General features: G+C 41.7%; 1 protein-coding gene across 2 annotated transcripts in view; it reads right to left on the reverse strand.

The window, feature by feature from the left end:
- LOC108752906 (storkhead-box protein 2) overlaps positions 1-27271 on the reverse strand; it is an 81499-nt gene that overhangs the window by 10081 nt on the left and 44147 nt on the right. For both annotated transcript variants that reach the window (XM_018494099.1, XM_018494100.1), the window contains exon 3: positions 19036-19231. In XM_018494099.1, the coding sequence (XP_018349601.1) occupies positions 19036-19231 (196 nt within the window). The remainder of the gene's footprint in view (positions 1-19035; positions 19232-27271) is intronic.

Here is a 27271-nt window from a genome sequence, read left to right on the forward strand (position 1 = left end):
TTTTTTTTTTTTTTTTTTTTTTTTTTATTGCGCGCAAGTTAAAACGTCTCTTTCGCGAACGTAAAGTCGACGACACTGTGATTCGTCGGGAAACGGTAGATATACCGTGAAGCACACCTGCCGACCTGCGGCGACCCTGCGAAAGGCTATTATTAGCATCCTGCACCTTTCTATCATTCCACGAGACTTTATTATAATACTACTCCACGCTGCCCACGTAGACAGCATTTGTTTGGCGTCCCGAAGTAAAAGGAGGTAGAGCCATCGACTGGCATTCGGGTCGGTCGATCCGCGCCTACGCGAAAATATATCGACAAATATCACGAGCAATGGACGAACGCAGAAACGTGGAGACAAGACACGGTGGCTGCCGACGAGACTTGTTACTTCTTGGAATTGTTTCTCGAAACGCGCGCGCGCGAACGCGGTGGTGTCACTTCCGGTGTACAGTACAAGCTGCAGAACATGTTGCATATATCCTTATCGCTGTGATCCATCGTGTTGGTTGGCTGATCGGTCGGTCGGTCGGTCGGTCGGTCGACCTCCGCCGTCTTTAAGGCTATGCTCATGGGAAATGGCAAAGACCACTCGCCACTCGGGGAATCACCTCGTAACAAGGCGACCTTTGAATCGCGTATATATCTACTCTCCTCGAGTCCCCGGCGCGGCGACTACCCGTTCGCTGATTATATGTAAATCCTTTAAGACGCCACTTCGTACCTCCGGCCATATATCGATTCTAGCGACTCATTCTCCTTCATTTGTTTATCTTACGCCGGTCTCTTTTTGTCGGATTGCGTCAGTGTGTGCGCGAGTGCAAATACGGAAATTGTACATTAGATTAATCATACGTTAGATTGTTGATTGCACGGTGTAACAGCCGTTGACAGCACCGCGGAAACCATTTTATCTTTTCACTCTTCTAAAAGGTACCGCATTTATCCGAAAGATTAAGTAAGGCTGAACATTTTACTCTCTACAGACGATGCTCCTACAAATAACGCTAATGCCTGTCTTTCTATCAAATGTATAGTGTAACTTTAATCTTGGTTCAACTAATTTTACATTCTCTTTTTAATTCTAACAATTGGAAAAAGATGAAGAGTAAGTTGAAACGAGGTTAAAATTAATCTCCATTAGTAGAAACGGACATAAATTAATTAAAATCGACGGACACTTAATTCACTTCCCCTCTTAATTTTGTCCATAAAAAGGAATGGGGTGATCAATGAACTTCAACGCTTATAGGAATTAGGCATTAAGGATCGATACTATCGACGTTGATCAATTAAATCAAACGAGCTTCTTTCTTTCGTAAAGTTAGCTGCAATACAGATGGATGATTTATTTAAGTTTGATAAATCGATGTTGTTGGTGAAATCAACCCTGAGAGCAGCAGTTTCCGATGAAAGTGAAACTCTCAGGTGCGCAAGAAGATGAAGTGCACAAAGAATCTACAATTCTTTCGGACAAGGCGTGGTTAGTTAATGTCTGGTTCGCACGAAGGTTTCTCATTCGTTCCTACTGGATTTATGCATCCCTGTCAGCAGTCAATAATCCCGCCGAGACGTTAACCGACCGTTTTGTTATCTGTACGCGGAATGCGAATGCAGTTATGTAAGAGGCACGAATCAATTATAAATAAATAGACACGCGCGTGTTGTACCCGATATTCCAAGCTGTTATGCCGCTGCTCCTGCTGTTGCACTGTTGGAAATAAATTTTCCTACTGCGAAAGCAAACGCGAATTCTCGACGTGACACAGAACACGAGGAGCGAGTCGAAATCAAATGGAGCACTCATTAAATTCAAACGTACGATACTCGATCTAAAATACGAACTTGCGCCCACGTTCGAAATCGTTCCCGAGTACTGGTTACATTATTCGCGACTAGATCCCCGGTGAATATTATTTCACATACGCTGTACGTCGTATCGTTCGGAAAATTAAATCGTATACAATTATCCGACTTGTATTTAATGAGAATCTCAACCGTATTATTTTTAGAAGGTACTTTATAGCGTTTACACTACAAACGCGGGGTAACTTCTGAGTACCAAGTTGGATCTTTTTATTGCTTCGTTGAATGATACTAGAACTTTCCTTTTCGCTTTCACCAAATTTCAAACATATATACTCGTACCTATTTCACTTTAAGTACAAAAGCTGTAAAAATAGACCTCTAGATTTCTTGTGACAACAAATCGCAGCAAACGATACGCGTTCGTGATGATCTTTTCGAAGAGTTATTCCACTATCGAATCCGGGTCGTGACAATGTGCACACCACTTGACAACAGTGACGAACACATCGTGTCCGTAATGATCTTTGCCTAAGGCTAACTCAAACATCATTCGGTTGGCTCAGACATCGCGAAATATTCAGTCTGTAAATAAGAAATGCTTAAGCGATTCGCATCGTAAAGAAAATATCTTGAATGTTCCGAATAAAATATTCCAATTTATAATTTGACGAAAATAATTAGAATTCTTTAATTAAACTCTCGAATATGAGTTTTTAATTATTCCAGTATCCAATGTCTTTTATACATGACACAATTTAATCACATCAATTAACTCGTATTATGACGTGAACGTTGCTATATTTTACAAGTTTTATATCAAAGATAAAATCTTCTGATTTAATTTGAGTAAAATCAGAAATTTTTAATTGAACTCTCGAATATGGGATGTCGCAATATCAGGTCCTATATCTTTTAATATATACGACATACAATTCACCGTTATATAATTCGTATTATAACGCGTGTTATGTGACTGCTGTTATATTTTACAAATTTTTATATTAAAGACCTGAAATCACGCGCACGCTGCACTCAGCCGCTATGAACGCGGGAGGTTTTAACAGCTTGGAGAATACCTGTCTTCGCAGGTCGTTGCAGGACCCAGTTTTTCAATAATGTATATTTTACACCACGCGTACGCCTACGAGCAGCACGTGGTGTCATTGGTTGCGAATTCCTATGGTCCTACGCAGGTGGCGAACATGACGACATATTGCGCGGACAGCGCAGTATACTTGTGCATTTAACTACCGCCTTAACTAAAGCTTTCATGAGCTCGGATAGCGTGTACCTTAATCATCCGACGAGACGCCGTCGTTAAGTGTCATCTCGAATTAATTAGCAGGAAATGTTCTTATATTTCTTTTTATCACTTCCGAACGGAATACGCTGCGCCAAAGTATAATGCCAAAACGTTCCTCGCGTATTCCCGCGCTATCATCCATACGAGAAACAGAGTATATACACGGACTTTCTCTAGCCTCTCGCATCTCCATCGAACGTAAGCCGCTTAACTTTCCGAGAAGACGCATACACACGTACGCGTGTGCATATAAGGACCTGCAAGTTGCGTGCGTCCATGACTTCTAGATGTACGCAAAATGCGCGAGCGCGCATACATTATCGGAAACAATACGCAGCGAGGTTGTTACGAGGATAATCGGTTGTCGCAAGACGTGCAAAAACAGAAAAAAAGGTCGCCATTCTTCATCGCGTCGTCGCGCATCACGATATAGATTGCGGTCGAAGTATATTCTTTTTTTTCCCCCTGTCGGGGGCTGAGTCGTTAGATCTTTTTTTTATTCCCTAGAACTCTCTTTCTTTCGTCAAATATTAAACGTGTACCCACAACGTATCTCACTTTAAAAAAAGTGTACAGTTCAGCCAGAAGAAAATAAGACCTATCCGTGTCTGGAAAAATTGATTTTCACTTTGCGCGATAATGCGTACAACTTCGGACGGTTTCTTACCGGTATCGCGAATGATCATACAGAATGTCGTGACACACCGGCCACTTTCCATCCCGAGGCCTCCTCGTATATCGTGTCTCGATGCAGGTACCGCGCATGCAGTATATATCCCTCTCGTGCCACATACTCATATTACAGCCGCCTAGCATATCAAGAGGACGACGGCATGCATAACAATGCACACAGAGCATTTTAATCCTTCGCCTAGGAGAGCCGCGTATCGGAGGAGATACGATGTAGAGCGTGCAGTACCCGCGTGCAGTACTTGGGAGATCAGTTGTTTTTTGTTATTGCGGAAGCCGCGCGAATTCCCGTTACGGGTGATATTAAATTTCGCCGGATCGCCAACGGCGGCACGGAGACGACGACTAGATCGCGCTCGGATTTAAATCCCGACCTTACGGGTCGTGTGATTTTTCGTTCGACGGAAAGACGATATAAGCCGAGGCCATGAGAATCGACTCGTAGCCTCGATTCCGCGTTCGACGCTGCTGCATCACGCGCCGCCGATACCATTCGTTCTCTTCGCGATAAGGGCGCAGCCCGTTCGCTCGCTCTCGCTTATTTGACACGAGCTGCCTTATTTTGCAAGTACGATCACTCAACGCGCCCCCGTCGATCCACTTCGCTTTAATTGGACAATAATGCTCGCTCTCTATCCCAGCGCATTAATAAACTTATTATTAATACATTTCAATTTAATTCTCTTGTACGTAATATTCAGGAAAACACGTTATTAGGTATATATGAAGCGTACAGATTTGAGACTTTCGTTGCCTCATCGTTGATCACGACCGATAATGGCGTAATTGAGTTTGAATCAAAAGGGATTGGCCTTCGAGGTAATAAATCTCACGTTGTGCTGGCGTTGTGGTGGCTGGTTTCAGCCAGTGCGGTTTTAATGATAATTAGGAAGCTTTTCTACGCGGTGAAGCATTGCATCGTGCTCAGAAACGAACTATCTTCGACCTGCCACTCCCAATCGAGAAAGTTTTATATTATTCTTGCCCATTGTTTCTCGAGCAGCAAGTTGTGTAAGATTGTAGGGCTCACTAATGCGTTTCTATCTATATTTTATCCAGATTGAATTATCCACGCTGTTGGAAGTACAGGCTCGATATCAGATCGCTGTTGCGTTAGTAGACTAATAATTATCATTTTTTTAAATTTTTGAGATATGGCTGTGCAAGAGGAATAAAGTTTGTCCGAATGATTCATATACACATATGTATCCGCTTAAAAAAAAATGAAGTAATAAATGTCAATAACGATTTAAACTCGACATTTTTTGAAAGTGAATATATATATATATAAATTCGGATAGGTTTTATTTCTTTCATAATCATATCTCAAAATTTTGAAAATCATAGACATTTTTAGATCGCTATCAAAGATGATTCTCTTTTTGCTCAACTATTCAAAATTTGACAAAGAACGATATGCATTATTCTATGAAAAAATCACAAGTCAAGGAAAATTATAACAGAGGGCTAACATTTGTTGTAGTGATTTCTTATGAAGGTAGGTCATAAGGTAACACGGAAGTGATGCACGTATTTATCTGCAGATGAGGCGAATGTGGTCGCTCGACTATCGAGGCCAACGGAGCACAGGTGAAATGTCACGACTGTTTGCTAGTGATGAAATTCACTAACCGGAGATTAGGTGGCTGTAAATACAACGGTGAACGTCTAAAAACGTCGCCCTCTCGCGATATTAACAGCGAGACTGCACTGTTAATCTCATCTCATTTAATTGGGCTATTAATTTACCCTTGAATTCTCTCCGGCAGCTACTTTAACGTCACCGATGAACGAAAAGTAAATAAGTGAATTCTCAATGAGTCGCACACATACTATCGATACATTAAAATCACTAGAAGATATAAGACAGCTTCTCTAGAAAAAAAAACTTTTCAAAAATGTTTCTTTGGCACGATAAATCGCCGGCCGCGGCTCAAGATCGCCGCCTATCCTTTTAAAGCGCAAATTATACGTTGGCGAATCTCCTTTTCGTCGTCGTAAATTAAAAGCAACGTCTTCAATTCCGCGCGGAAGAATGGGCGATTGCAGCACGTCATCAATCACGCCGAAGATATATTAGCAGATTATTGTACTCCCTTGACATTAACCTACATATGTGGAAGTAATGCGACTTACGCTTGCAGAGGCCAACGGATTTTACAAACGCAGCGCACCACCACGCCTTTCGTCGCCTCCATGGACAGGCGGTACACACCTTTGTAATTATGTCGCTCGTGGTTAGTCGTGCCTAAGAAGTAATCGCCACATTGAATTGCCTTGTCGAACAAAGTGAACCACCGAATCGGTGTCGACGACCCGATGCGTTTCTTGTCGTAAATAATTCCCCAGAGAACTGTGATTACCCCCCCCCCTCTTCCTTTTATCTTAACAGCAATTTGTTTTATATATTAAATCTAACCGTAAGTATGTCCGGAACAGAGATTAGAGCCTGGACTGACCATTCGATGCACTGCGACGCAGTACATCGAATGGTCGAGAAAAAAATAAGAGAGAGGGAGCGTGAAATCGGCCAGTCTACCTCTCTTTTTAAGATTATGATTGGTCGAATAGAAAGAGATTGCGAGCTGCCGTTTTCGACGTCCTGTCTCAGTTTTTGCCGACCGATATTCTACACATACCGATTCTACGTCCTTGGTCCAGAACATTGATGTCGAGATTGGCAAGTATCCCGACTCCGTCCGAGTCTTCAAATCGATTTACTTCGCGGACGGAATCGCGAATGAAGTAATGGCGAATGCAGCGAAGAGAAAACCGAGGTGCCGGTTTCCAATTCTAAAATGATCGCGGCGCGCGATCGCGCGCGGTACGACCTCGTGCTCGGCTTAAATCGGATTCCAGGACGTGTGAAATCGCGTCCCCGCGCCGCGATTTCGAGTGAATGCAGGCAGAGACGAAGTCACGTAGCAGCGCCTAAGTGGTCCCGATACCGATGCTGTCGACAATGTCCATTCGATTCAGCCCTGATCCGACGCACGCCACGCCACATGGACTAAATGCAAACCGGTATACGCTCGCTATTAAAGCCGATAATAATAATAATCCGGAGCAGAATTTATTTTATGATCCGCCGTATCGCTGTAACGCTGATACGTGCGCGATTCTAGATTTTTTTCCTCCTTCAACCCGCAATTTCACGAATTTGTACAACGCCCATCTCGTCGGTCCCGCCGTTTACTTCGTCATTCCAAAACGATTGTCACGGAGTGACGGATACCAGTTTACGAAACTGATGACGGTATCCGAGAGGAGCGACGTAAGAAATCTAGAAATCATAATTTTCACGGAATGCCCGTGAACGTAGGATCTCAAGATGAAGAGATAAGTCATTCCAACTTGACTAAACGATCTTGTGGTACGACTTGTTTCGGTACTTCGCACCGCTTACGTTCGTTCCACGTCGTAACACCGCGACGTTGTAATGGATTAGTCGTAATGAACCTACAGTCGCGTTTCACCTGAAGAAACCCGTTTTCCTTAACGACCACTAACAATAGCAACGCGATCGTATACCCACGCGGAAAAAATTAGCAACGCGAATGGCTACGCGATATCCGACGCGCGTGCATCCGCGAGAGTCACTCAAAGCAACATCTTCCAATGCCTATTTTTGAAAAAAATATCCGGACGCGCGCCGCGAATAGAGAAAACCGGTTAAAAACCACCAGGTATGAGATAAACCCTGTCTCAACTTTTATAGTTATTTCAGAAAATACTGGCCCGATTCGTTGTACTTTGCATTTGAAGAGCGTTATTAAAACGACCGGAGACGTTTTTATCTTGTACGCCCGATCGTTTCGAGAATACGAAAGTATTGCCGTCGCCTTTTACTTTCGCCTCTTCGCGACGGGAATCCACACCGCCGCGATTCTAATCAAATTTCCACGACAGGAATTCGCGCGCGATCGAGATGCAACGGGGAAGATAGTTCGGCTAAATTTATGCTCAGGATGACATCTCGCTATTCCAGCCCGTGTCCTTTATCGTATCGGCACAACGAAAGCTACGCAACGCCGCGAGATTCCCGGTCGAGAGAGAGAGAGAGAGAGAGAGAACGCGCGCCAATGTCCCTACCTACATTTCCTCGGAGCGAACCGTGCCAGACGAACAGCCACTCCGGTACGCCGCGATACCCACGTGCGTTTCGCGACGATCGGTCGCGCAAGCAAGTGGAGAAAGAGAATATATATTCTCTCGCTGGGTGTCGAAGATGGTGAGATGCGCGAGAAAGAGAGAGCGAGATGACGAGGAAGATATACTCGCGAGAGAGAGAGAGAGAGAGAGAGAGAGAGAGCTCTCCAGAACGGTCCAGTTCTCATGGATAGTCGGACGTGGTATGAGGTATTGCCCGACTTTGCCTGGTCTGCCAGGTTATTTCTTATTCATAAGCTTCACCAGCCGCTCTACAAGATCTTTCCAGGCCTTTTCCCGTACAAGTTTTGTCGGATTATTCCACGATAAAGCAAGAAAAAGGTACCTCGTCAGATAATTACCATAGAAATATCTCAGCACAATCGACAAAGAAATTCTTACGTTCTATCAAACTAGAGGTTGAGATTGAGATTGAAGTGGAATTTAAATCAATTAGAAAGAAGAAAATCAATATCAAGTTAGTGAACTTTGCTTTAATTGGTCAAATCCCAATTCAATTTCTTAATCTCAATTTCTCAAGTTTGATACACGGGCTTTAGGATGATAAAAGAAAATTGGCACGTTACTCTCTAAAACTTTTACAATGTAATGAATTGTCACTCTGAAAAGTAAAATCTCACTCTTAAAGTTTGTAAATTGAGTTACTCTTTTTTCAAGTTTGACTCCATTTTCATTCGTTAGAGTGAGATTCCACTCGAAAAAATTTAACGAGTACATAAATATTTATAGTCGGTTGTTATATTTATGATTAAGTACAGTCTTAGATCTAAGATGCTATATAATTACAGAGTATATCAGTATACTAAGAAAAATTTCTAGTTGAAAATGAACAAATCGGAAGATTCTAATTATATTAATCAGAATTCTGGTTATCTCTCAACTAGAATTATAATAGATTCAAAGAAAATACTGATTTATCCATTTTCAACTAGTATTCCAATTAATGCAATCAAGTTCTTTTTCTAGTATATCTTAATTATTAACTGAGAACCGGCTATAAATAAAAAATATATATATATAAATGTCGGCTTAAGATAGACGGCGTTTCCCATGATGGAAAATAAAATGATTATACTCAGGTAAAGCGTTTCCGACTTTTTGTATTTAGATGAGAAATTGTTTCGTTATTTTTACTCACAGATTTTCGTAAGGTTTGTACGAAAAGAACTAAAACAGCTTCCGCTCGGGTTAATATTCGACGCTTTGCGACCCGCACCGCTGAAACAGCATAAATTTCGCTCGTACGTAGAATCGTCCTTTGCGAATTTTATCATCTCCTCGTATGCGTTTTAAACCAATGTTCTTCAACCTGCGCGCATATTACAGCGCACCGTGAGCTTATCCCGAGTGCTCCGCGAGATATCTCGACCACGCGTCGGCAAACGAAGATAAAATCCTCGCAACAAATTTAAAGGGAACTGGGTATCGCCGCTGAAAAAGTGTAATATGCAAAGGGGTTATTTCACGCGTGCATAGAACGTGTCGGAGATTTTATTGGTCGCTCTCAGGAATCTCGCGGGAATGTTGCAGCGGGCATGTTTTCATCGAGACCACTGATAAGCGGCTTAATCCCAGACGCGATTCGCGTAAAAACGAAATACCCGATTAAATCTTCCTTTACCCTCCCCTCTCGGCGTCATATTTAATGTTATATTTAACGTGCGAAACTCGCTTGATTTAAAGCTCAGTTTTAACGCGAAAGAACAATTTCTCAAGGACGTTGAATTTCTCAGAAATAGCGCGAGAAATAATTTCTCAAGGACGTTGATATATAACCGCGATAATAGCGGAAGAGATAAGAAATTTCAGCCGTGACAGTGGCATTGTTTTCGGGAATTTTTTTTATCATAGCTACGAGACGCGTCGCTTTCGAAAGCGCAGGTTTCACTCTAAGTCAATTAAACTGAATCGCGACGCGGCGCGGAAATCTTCGCACGCTCCCTCACATATTAGCCGTACTTCGCTAAAACGCATAAACTGTTTTCCGTTGCATGGAACAGTTAGTCGGAAATATACAAATATATGTGTACGCACACGCACGTGTACGCCTCGCGTACACTCCTCGTGCGTGTATCGCGCTCGTTATATTGTTTTCTGCTTTTACCGTTTCTACCTCTATATACGTGACTATCGCGGTTCAGGTCGTAATCTAAATATATATACCCTGGATGAAAGGTACATTAAGATTGCAAGAGAAAAAGTGCGCACGAATCAAATTCATATCATTCCTGGCGATAAGCCGCTCGCCTCCAACATTCAAAAAAAGAGAACACTCTGAATCTCTTTTAAAGTGAATTGCCACCCTGAGGAGTGAAAACTCGCTCTTAAAGATTGAAAATTGAGCCACTCTTTTTTCAAGACTGCCTCAATTTTCATTCTTTAGAGTGCACGCATGGAGGGAACGGTTTTGCTGAAGTATTTGAAAATTTAGCTGGATACAAAGATTTGAAAATAATTTTATCTTCAAGCATCAGGATAATTATGTAGGTTGCTAGAATGCTTTTTTTTTTTAATGCTTTTTAAATTCATCAATGCGATTCGTCAAATTGATTATTCATTATTTTGACTTTCCTGTACTTTCCTTGGTATCGTCGTCAACGTTTAGCGTCCTACATAATTAATTTGATGAAGAGTCCAATAGTTATTTTCGGATTTGGCTGTAAAAAAAAATGTGAAAATACTTCAACAAAATTAATCATCCCACGTGAGAGACGTTTCTACCCCAAAGAATTAAGAGAATACCAAAGTCACGATGCAACGGTAACTAATCATCAGTACTCCCGATTACGGAAATGAACTCTCGGATGCAGAGATACACACGCGCGAACGGGATAGATTTTCCCTCGCGTAATGTGATGCGATATTACGATCTCTCTTGAAACATTGTCCACTTGTTTGGCGAGGAGTGCCGAGTTACTCGCGCAACAATTCGCGGGCCGAGGGGAGCACCCCGGCCAAGTTATCGTATCGGCTTTCCATCTCAAGAAGATAAATGCCGTACGTATATATATATATATATATATATATATATATATATATATATATATATATGTATGTATATAATACGTTTGCGCTGCACGGCGTATCGCGTATCGTCGCTGAAATTCTGCAGTTTTGCACGAGGCACGATGCGCCTCGATAACGAAGGATGCCTTTCCCTTTCGCGGCCAGAATGCCACGTTCTTTGCTCTCCTCTCTCGACTCTTCTCGAACTGCACGAAGAGCGCGCGCGGGGCTTCTCTTCTTCGGGCGCTGTGTAATTTTCCACTCGTTTCCCGTAGCGGATCATTATATGCAGCCGATTGGCCGGATTCTCCCGACGACTCCTCTGACGCGTCCTCTCTCGCGTCTTCATTTCGAGAGGCGCGCATATCCACGGGGATTAACTCTTCCGGGCGTTTACGAGCGTCCTCCTCACATTTGTTTCACGTTTTATTGTCCACGTTATTACCTTAAACGTTTCCAAGTAGCGCGTCAATCAGCACGCGCTGTCACTTCGTACGAATGGCGGATCATTAGCATGGTAAAAAGGAGAGCCGAAATGACGCGCGTATATCACGTTACCCTCTCCGAATGTATGCCACCGAGGAGAGAACCGTTGCAGCTGCGCATATGTCACGTTAACCGAGTACGCTCCGTGAACGCGGGAGGGTGGCTTTGCATTTATTATCCGTACACGATTTAAGGGTGAGAAAGAAAAAGAAAATGGGCCTCTCTCCCGAGAACGAGACCGCGCGGCGATAAACGTTATTAAAATTTCATACTCCTCGCCAAGCATCGCGCGTGTGCTCGCGTAATAACGTGACGTATCGCATTCGCCCTCAGAGATGTGATTAATAACGAGCCATCGCGTTAAACGCGCTTCCACGTAATTGCCAATCTACGTCCACGCTAATATGTTTACGTTTGCATTTATCCAGAATTGGGATCGCGGTCTGCGAGCAAATTATTCTCCATGCCGACGAATGTGATTTGCGGTTTTCATAGCCTGTTCTTACTTTGCGTAAGAATCGAGGAAATGTAGTAGGCAGCGTCTATAAGAGTACGTCGTGTGGACGCACTTCCCGTGCGTTGGTTGCAGGTGCGTTTAAAAGCGAGCGCCTTGACCTAGACAATCGCCTGGAATGGCGTAAGATGCTTATTAACAGCGACTTAGACGATACTGCCACGCGTCTCTCTCTCTCTCTCTCTCTCTCTCTCTCTCTCTCTCTATCTCGCGTGGGCGTACGCGAGGGAGGTCGCGGATTAATTTATTAGCCGATGCAATTATCCGTTACTCAATGCCGCAGCCAGCCCGTTCGTGTTGGCGACGTGCCGCGGTTGTCTCTCGACATTTCGTATCTCGCGATGTTGATTTAAGTCGGCGAATTATCTTGTCGAAAGGTTGAGGCTTTCCCCCTCTTTCTCTCTTTCTCGCTACCGGTCTTAAATTTCCCGTGCAATTACGATCGCATTAAACGCCACTCGGCTTCGCTCTCTCGCATCTACAATATATTAATCACACCCGACTACGTAAACGGCGCGCCGTTTGACTGCGTAATATAAACTAATCGCGGCAAACGCCGATAAAGCGAGGTAGCCTACGAGCTTCCATCGTTAGAAGTAATACATGTTCGTTCATAATCGTACGCGCTCATATTTATATTATAGACTCATGATTAACTAATCCTCATCGAGCATTCAGCTACGAAAATTACGTGTAATTAGTTTACCGTTTAAACAATCACTAGCGAATACGTGCATGTAATTGTTTAATTATTCAGATAATTAGAAGCATTTGCGTTCTAAGAGAGAGGTAAAGTAAACTTCCGGCTACTCTGTAGGACAGGTGCTAGTTCGGCAGTTTCCGCCACCTTCTTTCAGAATCACGCAATAAGATATTACTTGTCCAGGAAGTCGCGACAGTTCGCATCTCTGGCGAATTGTGCAAGTTATTGAACGAATTATGAATATGAATAGGAACGCGGTACGTTAAACTAACCGAAGGAACCGTGGGGAAAATGTTCGTAATGTCTCGAGAACGACAGGAAGGAGCGAAGTAATAGCGAAGTATGTCGTGTCTCGACCCCACCATCATCGAGGTAATCGTCGATCTACACGAGGAGGCGGCCGCCAGGATCCAGCTGACACTCGACAGGAAGTTGCCACTCGAAAATACCGTGGCACACATTGATGGGCCCCTACAAACGTTTACACCACGGTGGTAGATGGATAGACAGATAGCTCCGTTGCTCGAGACTCTGTCATTTTACTCTCCTGTACACGTTTGCACACGTGGAACGTACGAAGGGATCGTAGGACCGTGGGAGATCTCGTCGTTTGAAATTCTTATAATTGCTCCTTTGAAATTCAAGAGAGGCGAGTAATGGCCCTTACAATGTTAATTAATGTCAGGTGCACACGTTATAAGCAATTTTCTTCATATTTTTACCATCGAACTCGTAGCTTTAAACATAATGTGTCAAATCTATATACCAAGAATAAAGTAATAATTCAATAATACGAATATTTAATCCTCCGTCTGTAATCGTATTTTAACTTCTACAATTTGGATCTTTCTTGCTCAGCCCAAGTTTTTTTATTGTTTCAGGTTTTCAAAAAAAAAAATATGAAAAATTTATCTATTTTCTATAATACACGTGTCTACATTATTTAAATAGATATAAGGTATTTTAAGGAGGCTCTTCGCATTCTTTTATTTCGGAGAGATCTAAGAGTGAAATTCCACTTGTACTAAAACAAGACGATAAAAATAACGATAATAATAAATAACAATAAAATAGAACGTAGCAATTATAATTTCTGATGGGAGGGATACTAGAGTATTATTACGGGGGTGCGATATCTGGAGAGGGGTTATCGTTAAATCCCTTGCCCTTGACTCGCAATATTCGTCAGGTATCGATATACTGATTATACGTTTAGGCAACAACGTGCTCGCGTACAAATCTCTCGTCTCTAATCAAATGGTGAAAAGGATTTTTTCCTGACACGGGAGAGGTAATCATACGCCGAAGCTTATTCTGATCGAGCGAATAGCAAAATCGTGACAGGGGAGGCGTGAGAGGCTGACCGACCTTACGATTACAGAGACGTGTTTAGAGCGCGCCGTGGCCTTAAGGTATCGACATCGTGTTCACGGTTCGCATTTAGCGCTAAATGCGACTCCTCTGTGTCGGATTCTCTTGGCTTAACTTTGCCCGACACAAAGATTCGATTAAAGCGAATATGGGATGTAAGCACGCCATCGTCATTGTTTGCTGAATAGCTGAGGAGTGAAAGATTTCTGCCGGTGCTTGTTGCGATTCGAGATGGAGACAGACGATCTCATAAAGGGAGAAAGAGTCAAATCAAAAGTAATCTATAAGCACCAGTCATGGAAATGTCAATCGAACCGGGTAGACTAAGAGGGGGGGGGGGAGGCGGGCCAGTCTTGGAATCCTGTTGTCAGGACTGTAACAAGGCGCCTTGCACCTTTTAACAAGTTCCAATTGGCATGCCACGTGCATATTTGTGTGAACCGAGCAAGATATTTTCTTCGAGTAGAGATACGAACTTTAAAGTCGACAAACAAAGTAAATATCAGAGCTATGCATAAGAGATGCTTCTTAGAACGAATTATTTACGTATTAACCATTTAATTGATAAATTACACTGGAAAAAAATGATGTTATCTCAGCAGAATTATTTTAATTAAAAATAACCTTGCTAATTTGATGACAGTATTAATGAAACAAATGAAATTTTATCAACAAAACCATGACGTATTTATTTCATTAATGATGTCACTAAATCAACAACAAGATTATTTTCAATTAAAACATTACTATTGTTTCCACATCGTTTTTTTCCACACTGTATATTTTCTTTAATTTTAATCTGTCCACGCACACAATCAATGAACATTTATATCTATATTTCATTCTTATAACAGAAAAATTATGTGACGATTCCAGAATCATACGTACCATAATTTCCCCCCCAAATCAATTTCGCACGGTTTCCCGATAATTCAAACTTAATGAATTGTTTAAAGTGATATTTCTCGCGAGCTCGTGCAAGCAGCATAATACAGTCGTGCAAGCAGCATAATACAGTCGTGATTCCCGATGTTTCGGATTGCCATTGACGCTCGTCGTAAAATGCGGCTGCATATTCTTCAGTTTGCACCGCACAAACGGAAACGGATTTCGCGCGTAACAACGTTCAACAATTCGTCAATACGTACTGCAATGCATTAATTCGCTGTGTCACAGTAGCGGCCCGACTTATCGACTTATTTATTTTTCACCCAAATACTATGAACTTTACAGAAAAACTGCAAGAGACAAAAATCATTTATTTTCTTCTCATAGAACTCTAAGAATTTTTTCAGAATTTTTCCATCAACTTTTTAGTAGGTTACTTTTCTTATTTTCGATTAGTCGGGCCGCTACTATGCCCCAGCGAATTAAGTGCACTGCACTGTACCTATAATGAATGAAGCACGGCGCTTAGTCTCGCGCGAAAAAGGCTGAATCGCAATCGCCACGATATCGGTTCGACACGTACGAGTACGTTCGGTACATACAAGCTCGCATTCCGCGTTACCGCACGGCGGTATCGTTTGTGTGTTGCGTCAGTGTGCGCCCCGCACCTATTTATAGTACAGACACAAAGTATAGAAATAACTGGATGTCGATACGGCGCTGTTAATTTCCCGGTTCCACACACGTTCCGGCACGTTCCGGCACGTTCTGGAGGATCCTTCGTCGTTACGCGAGTCCGAGTCTGAAACTCCTTATCTTCTTGATGCGTTGACTTTGCCCGCATTAGCATTCGCGACTGGGAACCAACTATATGTGCAATAAGTGTCTGAAACAGGTAATAACCATACCGTCGGTTTTTCCGCTATTAGACCCCTGCCATTAGACCTTTACCGCAAGCATCATGGATCTCATTCACTTGACAGGGATATCTCCTGATTGAAACGTTATGATAATAATGAGAATATTAATTGGATTTAATATATATCTCGTACAATCAGGTATGTCTAATTAATAATAAATAGTTGCTCATATAGCTGCTCGGTGCAATTATTACTCGGCAAAATAGAAATGATCGACTGCACCGTGTACATATGTACTAGTTTCATGATTGCGTCGAGATAAATAGCGAAATGGGAATTATGCGTGGAAAACGCGTCGCTTATCGCAGCCACGCGTCTCCAATGGGGTACCACGGCTTAATCGATCGCCCTGGAATGCCGCTACTGTCGCACACCGAAGGAGGCCGATTTATTACCCCGCGTAAGCGCACTGCACGGACTGTATGGATTTCAGTTAGGGCGTGGAGGAGACGAGGGGGAAGGTCTGGCATTCCAGACAGGCTCGCGCGCGCACACGCCTCGTCGTCGTCGTCCCTTTCGCTGCGCCCATCGACGCGACGACGAGGATGCAGGATATTCCGGTGTGCGACTCGCGTACCAATCGGGTCATTTCTATGTGGAGCGCGTTGTGCCATTTTCTTTTTTTTTTTCATAAGGCATCCCGGATCTTCTTGGATCGAGTTGCCGCAGGGAAAGCTTTGCGACTCGAAATGGTTGTACAATTTCAATTTTCACGTTCTCTTTACCATTTCTCTTACAATAAAATCAGAAATGTACGATATTGGAAAGTAAATGGATTTAGCGAGCTTCGAATGAAAAAATGAAAGATCTCGATCCATTTATGCTTGCGTGCTTTTTTCTATCTAGATAAACTCGCAGACCAGCTGCACAATCGTACACTGGAAAAAGAGTTTGATTGGAATTAATTGGAATTCTGATTAATACACAATCAAATTAATAGAATTTAAATCAATTACAATCTCCTGTTTCTCTATTTTTCAATCATTTTCTCAGTGTATGCATAAAGAAAATTATCGAGTTTTAGAGTCGCTTCCTTATGATAGAAATACGATTAGAAAATTTGGTTTACTTTTATCCATACTTGTAGGTACACAGTTATAGCAAGTTTGTCTAGACAGACTCTTATGAATCAGCACGTTGTTGCGAAATACCACCGACAGATTAAAACAACGACAAAGACAAAAAGCTCCTTGCTAATGAGTCACCGCGTGCGCTACGTGCATTTCACGCGTACTGACCGTCAGCACGTTTTGCAGTAATAGTCGACGGTAACTAGAAAATTATGCGAAAACTACCGTAATATTTCCGGAGCCGCTCGTCGTCTTGTCGAGAAAGATGGAATGCGGGAAAGTAAAGAGGTCGGATATAAGCCGGGCGGCTCGACCTGTCCGCGAAGTGGACAGACCAATTATGTGGCGGCGCAAAATCCGCGTTACTGCACGCGCATATAAGACGCGCATTATGCGCGGTGGTGTACCTGACCCCCCCCCCGCCCCGCCCCACAATAGGCAAATAGCGGAATGTTAGCCAAGCTCGTTGCTCTTTGCCACACGGAGGTATCCGCGCGCGCGCGTACGTAAGAAAAGCTCGGCGCAGCATCGCGGCGCGCATCAGGTGGCCGTTTAATGTGAAAACACTTAATAATCTTCGCTTGCTTGTGATTTACGACAATTAACCGCATTTAGCGCAATTAATCCAAATTACGAAGAGATCGCAAATTAATATCCCGCCGGCTGATTTATTATTGTAACACGCTGATTCTCGTCTCGATTTAATATCTCTTGAACATCTCGTCTCACGTTGGAATTATTATTTTATATTTATACAAACGTAAAATACTATATACAAGTCAGATATTTATTATTATCTTATTATAAATATTTATTTTTATTTCTACTGTATAGGTGTAAATATATGTGTGTGTCAATGACATGTTACCGTTGCTGTTATATTCTTCGCAAATGTGAAGCGGATAAAGGGGAAAAATCCTTCTCGATTCTGTAATGCTTCTCGATGTTTACGAAAGCAGGCAGCAGCTTTTCCACACCGGGGGATAAAGTCACGTAACGCGTTTTTCTTATCGCGCAGATAATTTTCTTTCGTTTTTGTGACAGCATTTCCGCGGCGCATCGTAATAACGAGTCGAGTTCCTACGCCGTTGCGCGGATACGCGCGTGCATTAGCATAAGCCCGGTATGCGAGATAGCCGGAGCGTAGGCGTGTACGTAGATACGAGCGCGTGGAGCATAAAAGGGAGCAGTAAGATCGGAAAGAAACGGCGGGGATGGAAAAAGTCCGGGGACACCGACCGAAAAGGCGTAAAGGACGGGAACTCGGGAGAAAAAGCGCAACGTAAGGAAACGGGAGTGCATACGGGTGCGCATGGGGTTATCCGGCAAGATATGTGCGAAGCTATTTCTCTATAGAACGTACGCTGACGACAGGCACGGATTACGGAAGATAAGCGGATAAGGACTGTAACGCGTAAAGGTCGGACACCTTCCGCGCGATCCGATCGCTTTATTTACAAGGAGTCGGTTTGTACTCAGCACGCTACACCTAAGACTGAAAATACGTCGATATGTGAAACTTATAATCGATAATTTACAATACAAATCTATATGCTTGTATGGATTTATTTTAATATCAATTGTAATGTCTGTAGATATTAAAATTGATTAGATTATGTTTTGGGCATTAGGGAGTGTTAAAATCGTGTGGAGTATTGTTAACAAACGTGCAAAACGATTATAAATCGAATCCTCGTTACTCGAACTTATATCTGGATCAAAATAAAATGTATTTCAGTATATCCAGTCACGGCAGTTTATTATCAGTATAGGCGTTAGGTAAGGGTGAAAAACCAAAAGAAAGGGTATAGAAGAAACATTCGAGAGATTGCAACGATCGTGCATTATTTTCGCGCATTTGCAGTGGCATTGGAATTCAAATACACCAGGGTCATACGCAGGATTATCCTCTCGCTCGTAAGAACTCGTTCTTATTAAAATATCGACGCTTTCACTTTCACTTTCACAGATTGCATTATCTTTAATTGAGCGCTCCTCGATTATCTCAGTTTGAATAAAATCTGATTTAATCGGATTGGTACGGTGAACGCGGTCAGGTTGAATCGACGAGCCTACGGCGATGCGGGAGGTTAATTCGACGGTACGTACCGAGGCAGGTGATCGAGTGGTCCGCGGGTGGTCGTAGAACATTTCGCGCCCATGCCGCCCTCAAAACCTCGAGGGCGCAGGGCGGTCCGCTAACCATCAGCACACCCGGCGACACGTGACCCTTGTACCTCAGCTGCCGGGTTGCATCCACCAGGGCTGCGTTCCACCAGCATTTGGAATTCGCTTCCAAGAAACTCTGCAACATACACAGAAATAATCTCTTTTATCGCACCGAGCAGTATTTCGATACGCTAAAACGATGCCAAATTATGCTAAAAGTTATGCGCAATGAATAATTATTTTTCAATTTTTTGAAATTTTTCAATTTTAAACGTCAATTAATTTAACAATAGGGGGGAGACCGGGGTCAGTTGGCTATAGGGGTAAGTAGAATAATCGAGGCTACATATTAAAAACAAAACACGTGTAAAAACGTGTCTGAGCACGCAGCAGCGACTGTCGCTCAGTCTGCTGTAACATCTTGTTGCGGACACATCTATGATAGAAGTTATGCCACAAGTTTAAGAAATCGTACACCTAAATAAATATTTTTATTCTTCAAATTTTTGTTTTACAATCGTATACGATTGTCTGAGATACGTGATTTCTGCTTAGATAGTAAGTATAGCTCTTACTTAATAAAGTCCAACAGATTTTTTTTGTTTATGTGTCTTTGTTATCGTATATTATTAATGTTTTTAAAAAATGAACGAATGGGGATAATAGACTAATCACAACATAGAACTGTATGACTCATTTAGTGACGACTCTTATAGCACTTACTCAAAATTTTATTTCTTTAAAGAGATTTTCCTCAGTGATAAATGTTATAAATTTAATTCCTTTATATCCAATCTCTTTATATCCAAACAAAAAGAAGCATTGTTTTGTCCTGCGAAGCGATATTTGTGTTTAAAATATATTTTTATAAAAGTTTTATTAATTAAGTAGCTAAAGATGTAACTTAAAATACATTAATCTTTATTTTCATAATCTTAAATAGTATTAATAATCTTAAAAACTTATTTTAATAATCTTAAAAAGTCGAATTATCCCGGTCCCGAGGCTAGTTGAATCAGATGGATTGCATTAGAAAAATGCATTTTTTTTCATATTAGTTATTAGTTTCCCTTTATTATTAAAATATTATTAGATAATCAAATGTATGTAGTAACTGGTGTAGAATTAATTTTTTCGATAAGTCTCTTAATTTCGTCTGTAAAAATTCGAAAAATGAATCTATTAGCCCCGGTCTCCTCTACTCTTCGACTATTTGTTTTTAAATATTTCTTACGAACTCTCTCCATGTTCGTAAATGAAAAAGGTATTACGATAGAGAGATATTCTTTATGGAATCACACGACTGTATGACTATCACCCGCACATTCATCGTATTTTGCATTACTAATAAAAAAAGCCGCTACGCGTCGCGCGATGGAAGCCAGCGAGTTATCCTCAGAAATATATGGCTCGGTCGCTAAGTGTTTATCTCTCCGTGGAGCCGTATGGCGTTTCACCCTCGTCGTAACTCGGGTGAAACATGGTTCTACCCCTATGGATATTTCCTAGAACCCCCGCGCAGTTCCGCGTCATAGAATGAACCGTGATAGGGTCGAGAGCCCCGGACAATGCTCATAAACGAACGGCCCCGCAGGATTTTTCTCTAGCCCTGTCTCCTTTTCCCTCTCCATTCGGCTAAACCATGAAATTAGTGCGGAGTGCTGGAATCGATCGGCCCTAGGGTGATTTATAACAGCTCTCGTTTCGAACGAACCGGTGCGATCGGTCCCCGCAATTGTGAAACAGCTTCACGTAACTTTCCTATTGTACGAGCCATATAGACGAAAGGAGATTAATCCGCTGTATCGCGAAAAATCATGTCAACTTTTATTCAATTTTACTCTGGAAATCTGTGGATATCACTGATTATTATCAGTCCCCAAATATGTCATTGGGTAAGTAAACTCAACTGGAAAAGAAAGGAAATTAGAATTTTACGTAATTAGAAACACCGACGTTTGTACGTCAGTTCCAATGCTATACACATTGAATGTATAAACTGAAGCAATATTAGCTAGATTACGGATTCCACGTTTTATTATTATTTTAGCTGAATTTCACTGTGAATTCACTGATTACCAGTGACATACCTGGAACTTATAATCAGTGTTTATCCACTGATTCAGATAAAAAAAAAAGAAATTATGCTCATTCAATTTCATCGATCGGTAAAATAATTATTTCCGAGATATACACTTAGAGATGTATACTTAGAGTATATCTTATTGTTATACACAGTAAATATCTCCTGCTAAATTGTGCGATTTACTAGATTGTACCAGTGTAGGTAGAACAATATAAGATAATAATCGGAGTGTACGCAAACGCGATCGAATTAGAATTTCACATCGATGGCGTCGATTTGAACCACTTTGCGAATCGCTCGGAACGGAGAAACAACATCGGGACCGAGGACAAGGAGTCCAATTTAATTCCATGTAAAGAATACAATGCGCGCCGCGTGCATAAGACGATTTTGCATCTAACGGCAAAACGTAGGATCTCCGGAGACTTTCACCATCTGGAAGTCACCGTACAGCGGAGCTACGTACAGCGACGGTTACCCACTATTAAATGACGGAACCTCCGTGTAGCCGCTGCAAATTACACATCCGTGATCGGTCCTGATCCACCGCTAGAACGGCCAGCTCGTTTTGTGCCTGTGCAACGGAGCACGGCGCAAACATCCACCCTTGCCAAGGCTACGTTCCGTCATTTCGTCACTGATACACGTTCCACGGATCGTTCACGGATACCACCGTTCTTCCACGCGCATACGTAAGTCGAAACCTTCGACGAAATTTTTTACGATCGCAATAACGTCCTGTCGGTTGACATGGTGTTTCTTCTTTTTTTTTTTTTTTTTTTTTTTTAACTCGATATTTCATAACATCTGTAGCGTCTCAGTGATTTTCACATTTAATCGCGCAAGATATTCCCGTCTCGAGGGGACACGCCTCTGAATCACTTCGTCGCGTAATGACGTTACTTAACGTCACGAAACGAAGCGCACTTTCGATCGCAATCGGATTCTTTTATCCCCGAGGTATTATTACAATCTCCCGGAGCGGAGGAGACGAGCTGCGGCGTCAACTTTCGTAATCGCGACGCGATTACGACATCGGCGCGAATTTTCGACACTCCTCCGGTGAGGATGATATTGTAATAAAGGCGCAGTGCTCGCGTGCATGGGCCGGTTTGTTAAATTGCCTGCGAGGCGCAGACGGCGATTTTCAGCAGGTGAAATCTTTTCGGTTACGTCAAAGCCGTGCTTCCTCGGAGACTCGGTGTAGCGGCAGCTCTGAAACTCCCCCACGTGGGAGCTGCTGCCTCTCGGTATGTCGGATCAACCGAGCGGACACGATCGATTTCACGAGATCGTGCCTTCCACCGATCTCTTTCTCCTAACGCGCGATCGGGACACCTTCTACAAACGAATTACTCTTAACGCGCTTCGTTTTTTCCGCCCGGTTGAACACGATAAACGGAGAAAAGCGCCACTTTCGCAATTTTAAGGAAATTTCATTCGTCTCTTAGCCGTCCCTTTCGTAATCTTGGCTTAGGCTTTACGAAAACATCCTGCAACGCTTAATCATGCACTAACACTGCACTCGAGACAATCGAATCTATCCAATTTACTCTGTTATTTATTAATTCTGACATATATTACTTTTTAACGCGCGATACACTGCGCGTCTCTAAAAGCCTGGCAAGAAAGTTGCACAGGCACGTAAAAATATCGCGTTGCATCGCAGAATGTTGCCCGGAGTGGGCAACAGGATATGCTGATAAAGTAGACACTCTTATTGTTCATGGGAGGATCTAACCGTGAGAGTGCGACAGTTCTGAGTTAACTATAATTAGCGCTGAACCAGCTACCATGTCTCCTGTATCCAGCCCAGCTGCACGCCAACTAACTGTGCGAAAAAGAACGCTTTTGAGAGGGAATCGCTAAAAGCAAATTAACGTTACTGTGTATTGCGACGTACGTTACGCGAAGTAACACAATTCCCGTCACCGGGAATAACGTTTTATGTATTCTCACTTAATCTGCAGAAAATAACGACGAGCATTGTAAACGGACGCCTGTTAGAGCTCAGGAGTTATATAAAATGGGAAGCCAGGAAATATAAACGATTCCGTTGAATTCCGATTGAATGAATCGAGTGCCGTCCCTCGAGCTTTCTATGATTATCTTGTATTTATTCTCGAGATCTTGTATACATTCTGTCCCCTAACTGTCCCAAAAGATTATAAGCTGCAGATATCGAGGGGAGTAGCGAAATGTAGAACGACTGCAGGGAATGAGGGTGAAGCATTTGGGAAACATAGGATAACGATGGAGAAGAGATAAGATGAAATTGGAAATCAGATTGGAAATCGTGATTTTCTCTACACATTTTCTTACATTCGCAAAACTGCACAATTTTGAGAAACACAATTTTGTTCTGAAAATTTAACTAGATACAAATTTAAAAATAATTCTCTTGGACAATTAAAATAATTATGTAGGAAACTCAAACATAACCAACAATAAGGCAAAAAATTTGTATGTTCTAGCAATCAGTTTGAGCATCTTACATAATTACTTTGGTAACCTAACGAATTTATTTTAAAATCTGTTTCTATCTAAATGTTTAGATACTTCAGCAAAGCTTTTTTTTCATTTGTTTCTGTGGAAACTTGGCACACGATAATTTTCTTTTTAAATCTTTAATAATTTTTTCTCAAATACTATCAACTTTATCTTAGAAAAACTGTAAGAGACAAAAATTGTTTATTTTCTTCTCGTAAAGTTCTGAGAATTTTTTCAGAATTTTTTAATACGTATTTTCTCATGATAATAAAAATAAGAAAATGCAGTACTAAAAAGTTGTTTAAAAATTCTGAAAAAATTCTTAGAGTTTTATGAGAAGCAAATAAACAATTTTATCTGTTATAATTTTTTTGTAAAATTGATAGTATTTGAGAAAAAAATTATAGAAGACCAATATTCAGCCATTTTTAGTAATTAACATCTTGTTAACTATTGTATTACGAAAATTACAAAATGATATAAGACTTTTTTGTTCCCCTTGACCCATTCTACACCCCCAATGCGGCTCCGACCTTACTTAACAGACACCCTGTATAATTGCACTATTTGACGTTATATTAGTCACCGAGATTGTAACAAAATAAGCATACGTTCATGTTTTGTGAACGAGCGAGGAAAAATAAATCGCGGAGAAATACACAAGTATAGAACGAGCCTATTGTTGTTCGGTGGCGCAGTGCTTGGCGCACGTAACATACGTATTGCGATTTCCGTGCCGGCAATGAACTTGCGGCAATACGGTCTATAGGGTGTTGTACGGTCGTTGGCTGCCCGTTAATTATTATGCAATATACTCACCATGCTCTCTCCTACCGCGCTTATATGGTTATCCTTTTAAAGCCCTAACTTGAGACGCCGCGCACGAACGTGAGCGGTTAACGGAGTCGAACGAAATATACCTGAAACTTATTGCCAGTGCGCCATTCGCATTGCGGCATTATTACACTGCGACGGACTTATCGATCTATCAAAACCCTACTAGTATTACCGCAATCATATTAATCCTTTAATATTTATTCATCGACCAAAGCTACTCTACTACATGTATCATATTTTATCTGTTATTGTAAAGAAATTAATCTACTACATGGCAGAAAAGATGAGTGCGAATTTTTTTCGCAAGACTCTTACAATACTCGTATTATTGACGAAGAAACATAATATACGAAACGTTTAGCTGTTGAAGGTCATTTCGTCATTGATCTATTTATCAGCCATTACCGGATGACAGACATCAAGGCGTTCGCCCGTGCCCGTCGTCTCGAATTTTAATCAGCAACCCCCTATAGTCCCGCGTGAGTACACGGGCTGCAAGCATAAATCACGATAACATAATTTATATGCTAATATCGCGAGTGCAGCTCGAATAGTATTATACGTTGGGCGAGAAACGCCAAGATCTCTCTCTCTCTCTCTCTCTCTCTCTCTCTCTCTCTCTCTTCCTCTCTTTCTAACGGAGTATACATCCAGATATTGACACATAGGCGTCGATCACATATTCTTATTTATCATGTCAATAGAGAATCAATACAGATTGCCACCGAAGAAACCGTACAAAATCGATAGTTCCCAAAAAAATTTGTTTCTTCTAATCGAACTGAAATAACGTCTCATAAAGTTATAAGTATTATAAATGGAAAAAATTTAATGATGCGAACATGTTCTTGTTAAAAGATATTATATTTCTTCTCTCTATTACAACAATAATAATAATTGCAATTGCTATTACCATTCTAATGGATTAATATCATAGTTGGGAATTAACTATTATGTTTTATTATATCTCGCACGATGAAAAGCCCATCGTCCGAACAAAACTTAAAATTTATGCAACAGTAAACTGTTCAAGATCAATAAGGTCAGTTAAGTGTTAAAAAAAATTTTGGTATCTAAAGCAGAGAAGATAAGCTGCGACGTTCCATGTCATCGTTAATCTAGGATTCACGAACGAAAACGCAACAACAAAGAGGCACCGACCAACGGCACCCCCCCCCCCTTTCACGTACATTTTTTTTCAATTAAATCGGCAAACAAATAGACAATCGCGCGCGAATCGCTTCGAGGCAAATGGGTATCCCGCGGATAAACGAGTTCTCGAGGTGTAGGAGATAAAAGTCGAGCTGGCTCGCGATATATACGCTGCGTGGTGCTGATTTACGAAGTCGGCAATGAACGAGGACGATGACAACGGCTACGACTCCGATTCCGCTTTCAATGGCGCGCCACGTCGACCAGGAAAAACGTCGATGGAGAACCGGCGGAGAGCGAGGTGGCTGAACCTTGGCCGAATCCTCGGGCCCCCAACACCTCGGTCCGACCCACTCGAACGATACGCGCTTGACTTTATTGTTCTGTCCGTAAGTGCCGCGCACTAGTTACGTTCCGGGTGCCGTTGCTCGGTTCAAAGTCGAGTGACTATTACGCTCCGACGATATTCGCAATAGGTCGTAAGTATAGCTCCGTTTTAGATCTTCTTTTTACATGTAAATCTAAAAACGAAACAATACGAGACTGTGATTTAAAAAAATGACATTTTTTAAATACAATGCTTTCATTAAAATCACTGCAATATATTCAAGTCAAAAATTACATCGCGGTCAAAGACATCAATTTCATCATGACGTTCGAGAGCTCTTGTATTCTAACGGTGGATTAATTGTATATATTTTTGTGATCGAATGTCAATTTACAAACAAGATGTGGTATAAACGAGTAATTGTAACCAACATAGTCGTGGAGTTATAAGTAGCTCGATGTAAACTATCGTGCTTTTTGTTGTCGCCGCGTGGTGACGGTGCTCGTGGCGGAAATCGCTGTGCGAATGGAAAGTGTCCGCCAGATCGTTGGCTGCGTCGACCATCCCCGAGGCAATGCGCGATCGGTGTATCGTAATAACAGTGATTTAAAAACGTCTCACAACGAGCGGCGACGGCCGGCAATGCATTCGCGAGAGCAGTCGAGGAAGCGTAAAGTACCTTTTCTCGAATGCAGACTGTGCACCTGAAAGGCCTCGATAAATCTTGTAAACAACTTTGCGGATCAAAAGCCGTATCGAACAATGCCCTATTATTTAGTAACCTGAGATTACTATGGTAATAGATCCGTATTGCCGTTTGTTCGTCATTGTCGCTTTTCTACCGTAAGAAAATGTAAATTAAAAATCTCTGACTACCAAATAAAATATGTACATACAGTCCGATCACACTGTCGCATAATTTAATTAATTTATATATATCTACTAATCATATATATAATATTAGGTGTACAAAAAAGTTCTGAGCTTTAGATTTGATACAACCGAAATAACAATTTAAATTTTATATATCTTCCCGCCCTTTTGGGGTTTTAAAACAGTAACATTTAACCTCCTGAAATGCGATACGGTTTGGCGTTTGATGCACATAACCTCAAAAATCAGTAGTGTTCACGATGGCAATTACAAAAGAGCATATTCGATTTTCCATCCACTTCGCGTTTCATCTGAAGAAAAATGCTGCTGAAGCCACTGAAATGATTTGTGCTGCATATGGAGAGAACGCTGTAAGTCATGCAACATGCAAAAGGTGGTATCAAAAGTTT

The sequence above is a fragment of the Trachymyrmex septentrionalis genome, unplaced genomic scaffold, assembly GCF_001594115.1.
Source record: "Trachymyrmex septentrionalis isolate Tsep2-gDNA-1 unplaced genomic scaffold, Tsep1.0 scaffold62, whole genome shotgun sequence".
In the NCBI taxonomy this organism is placed as follows: domain Eukaryota; kingdom Metazoa; phylum Arthropoda; class Insecta; order Hymenoptera; family Formicidae; genus Trachymyrmex; species Trachymyrmex septentrionalis.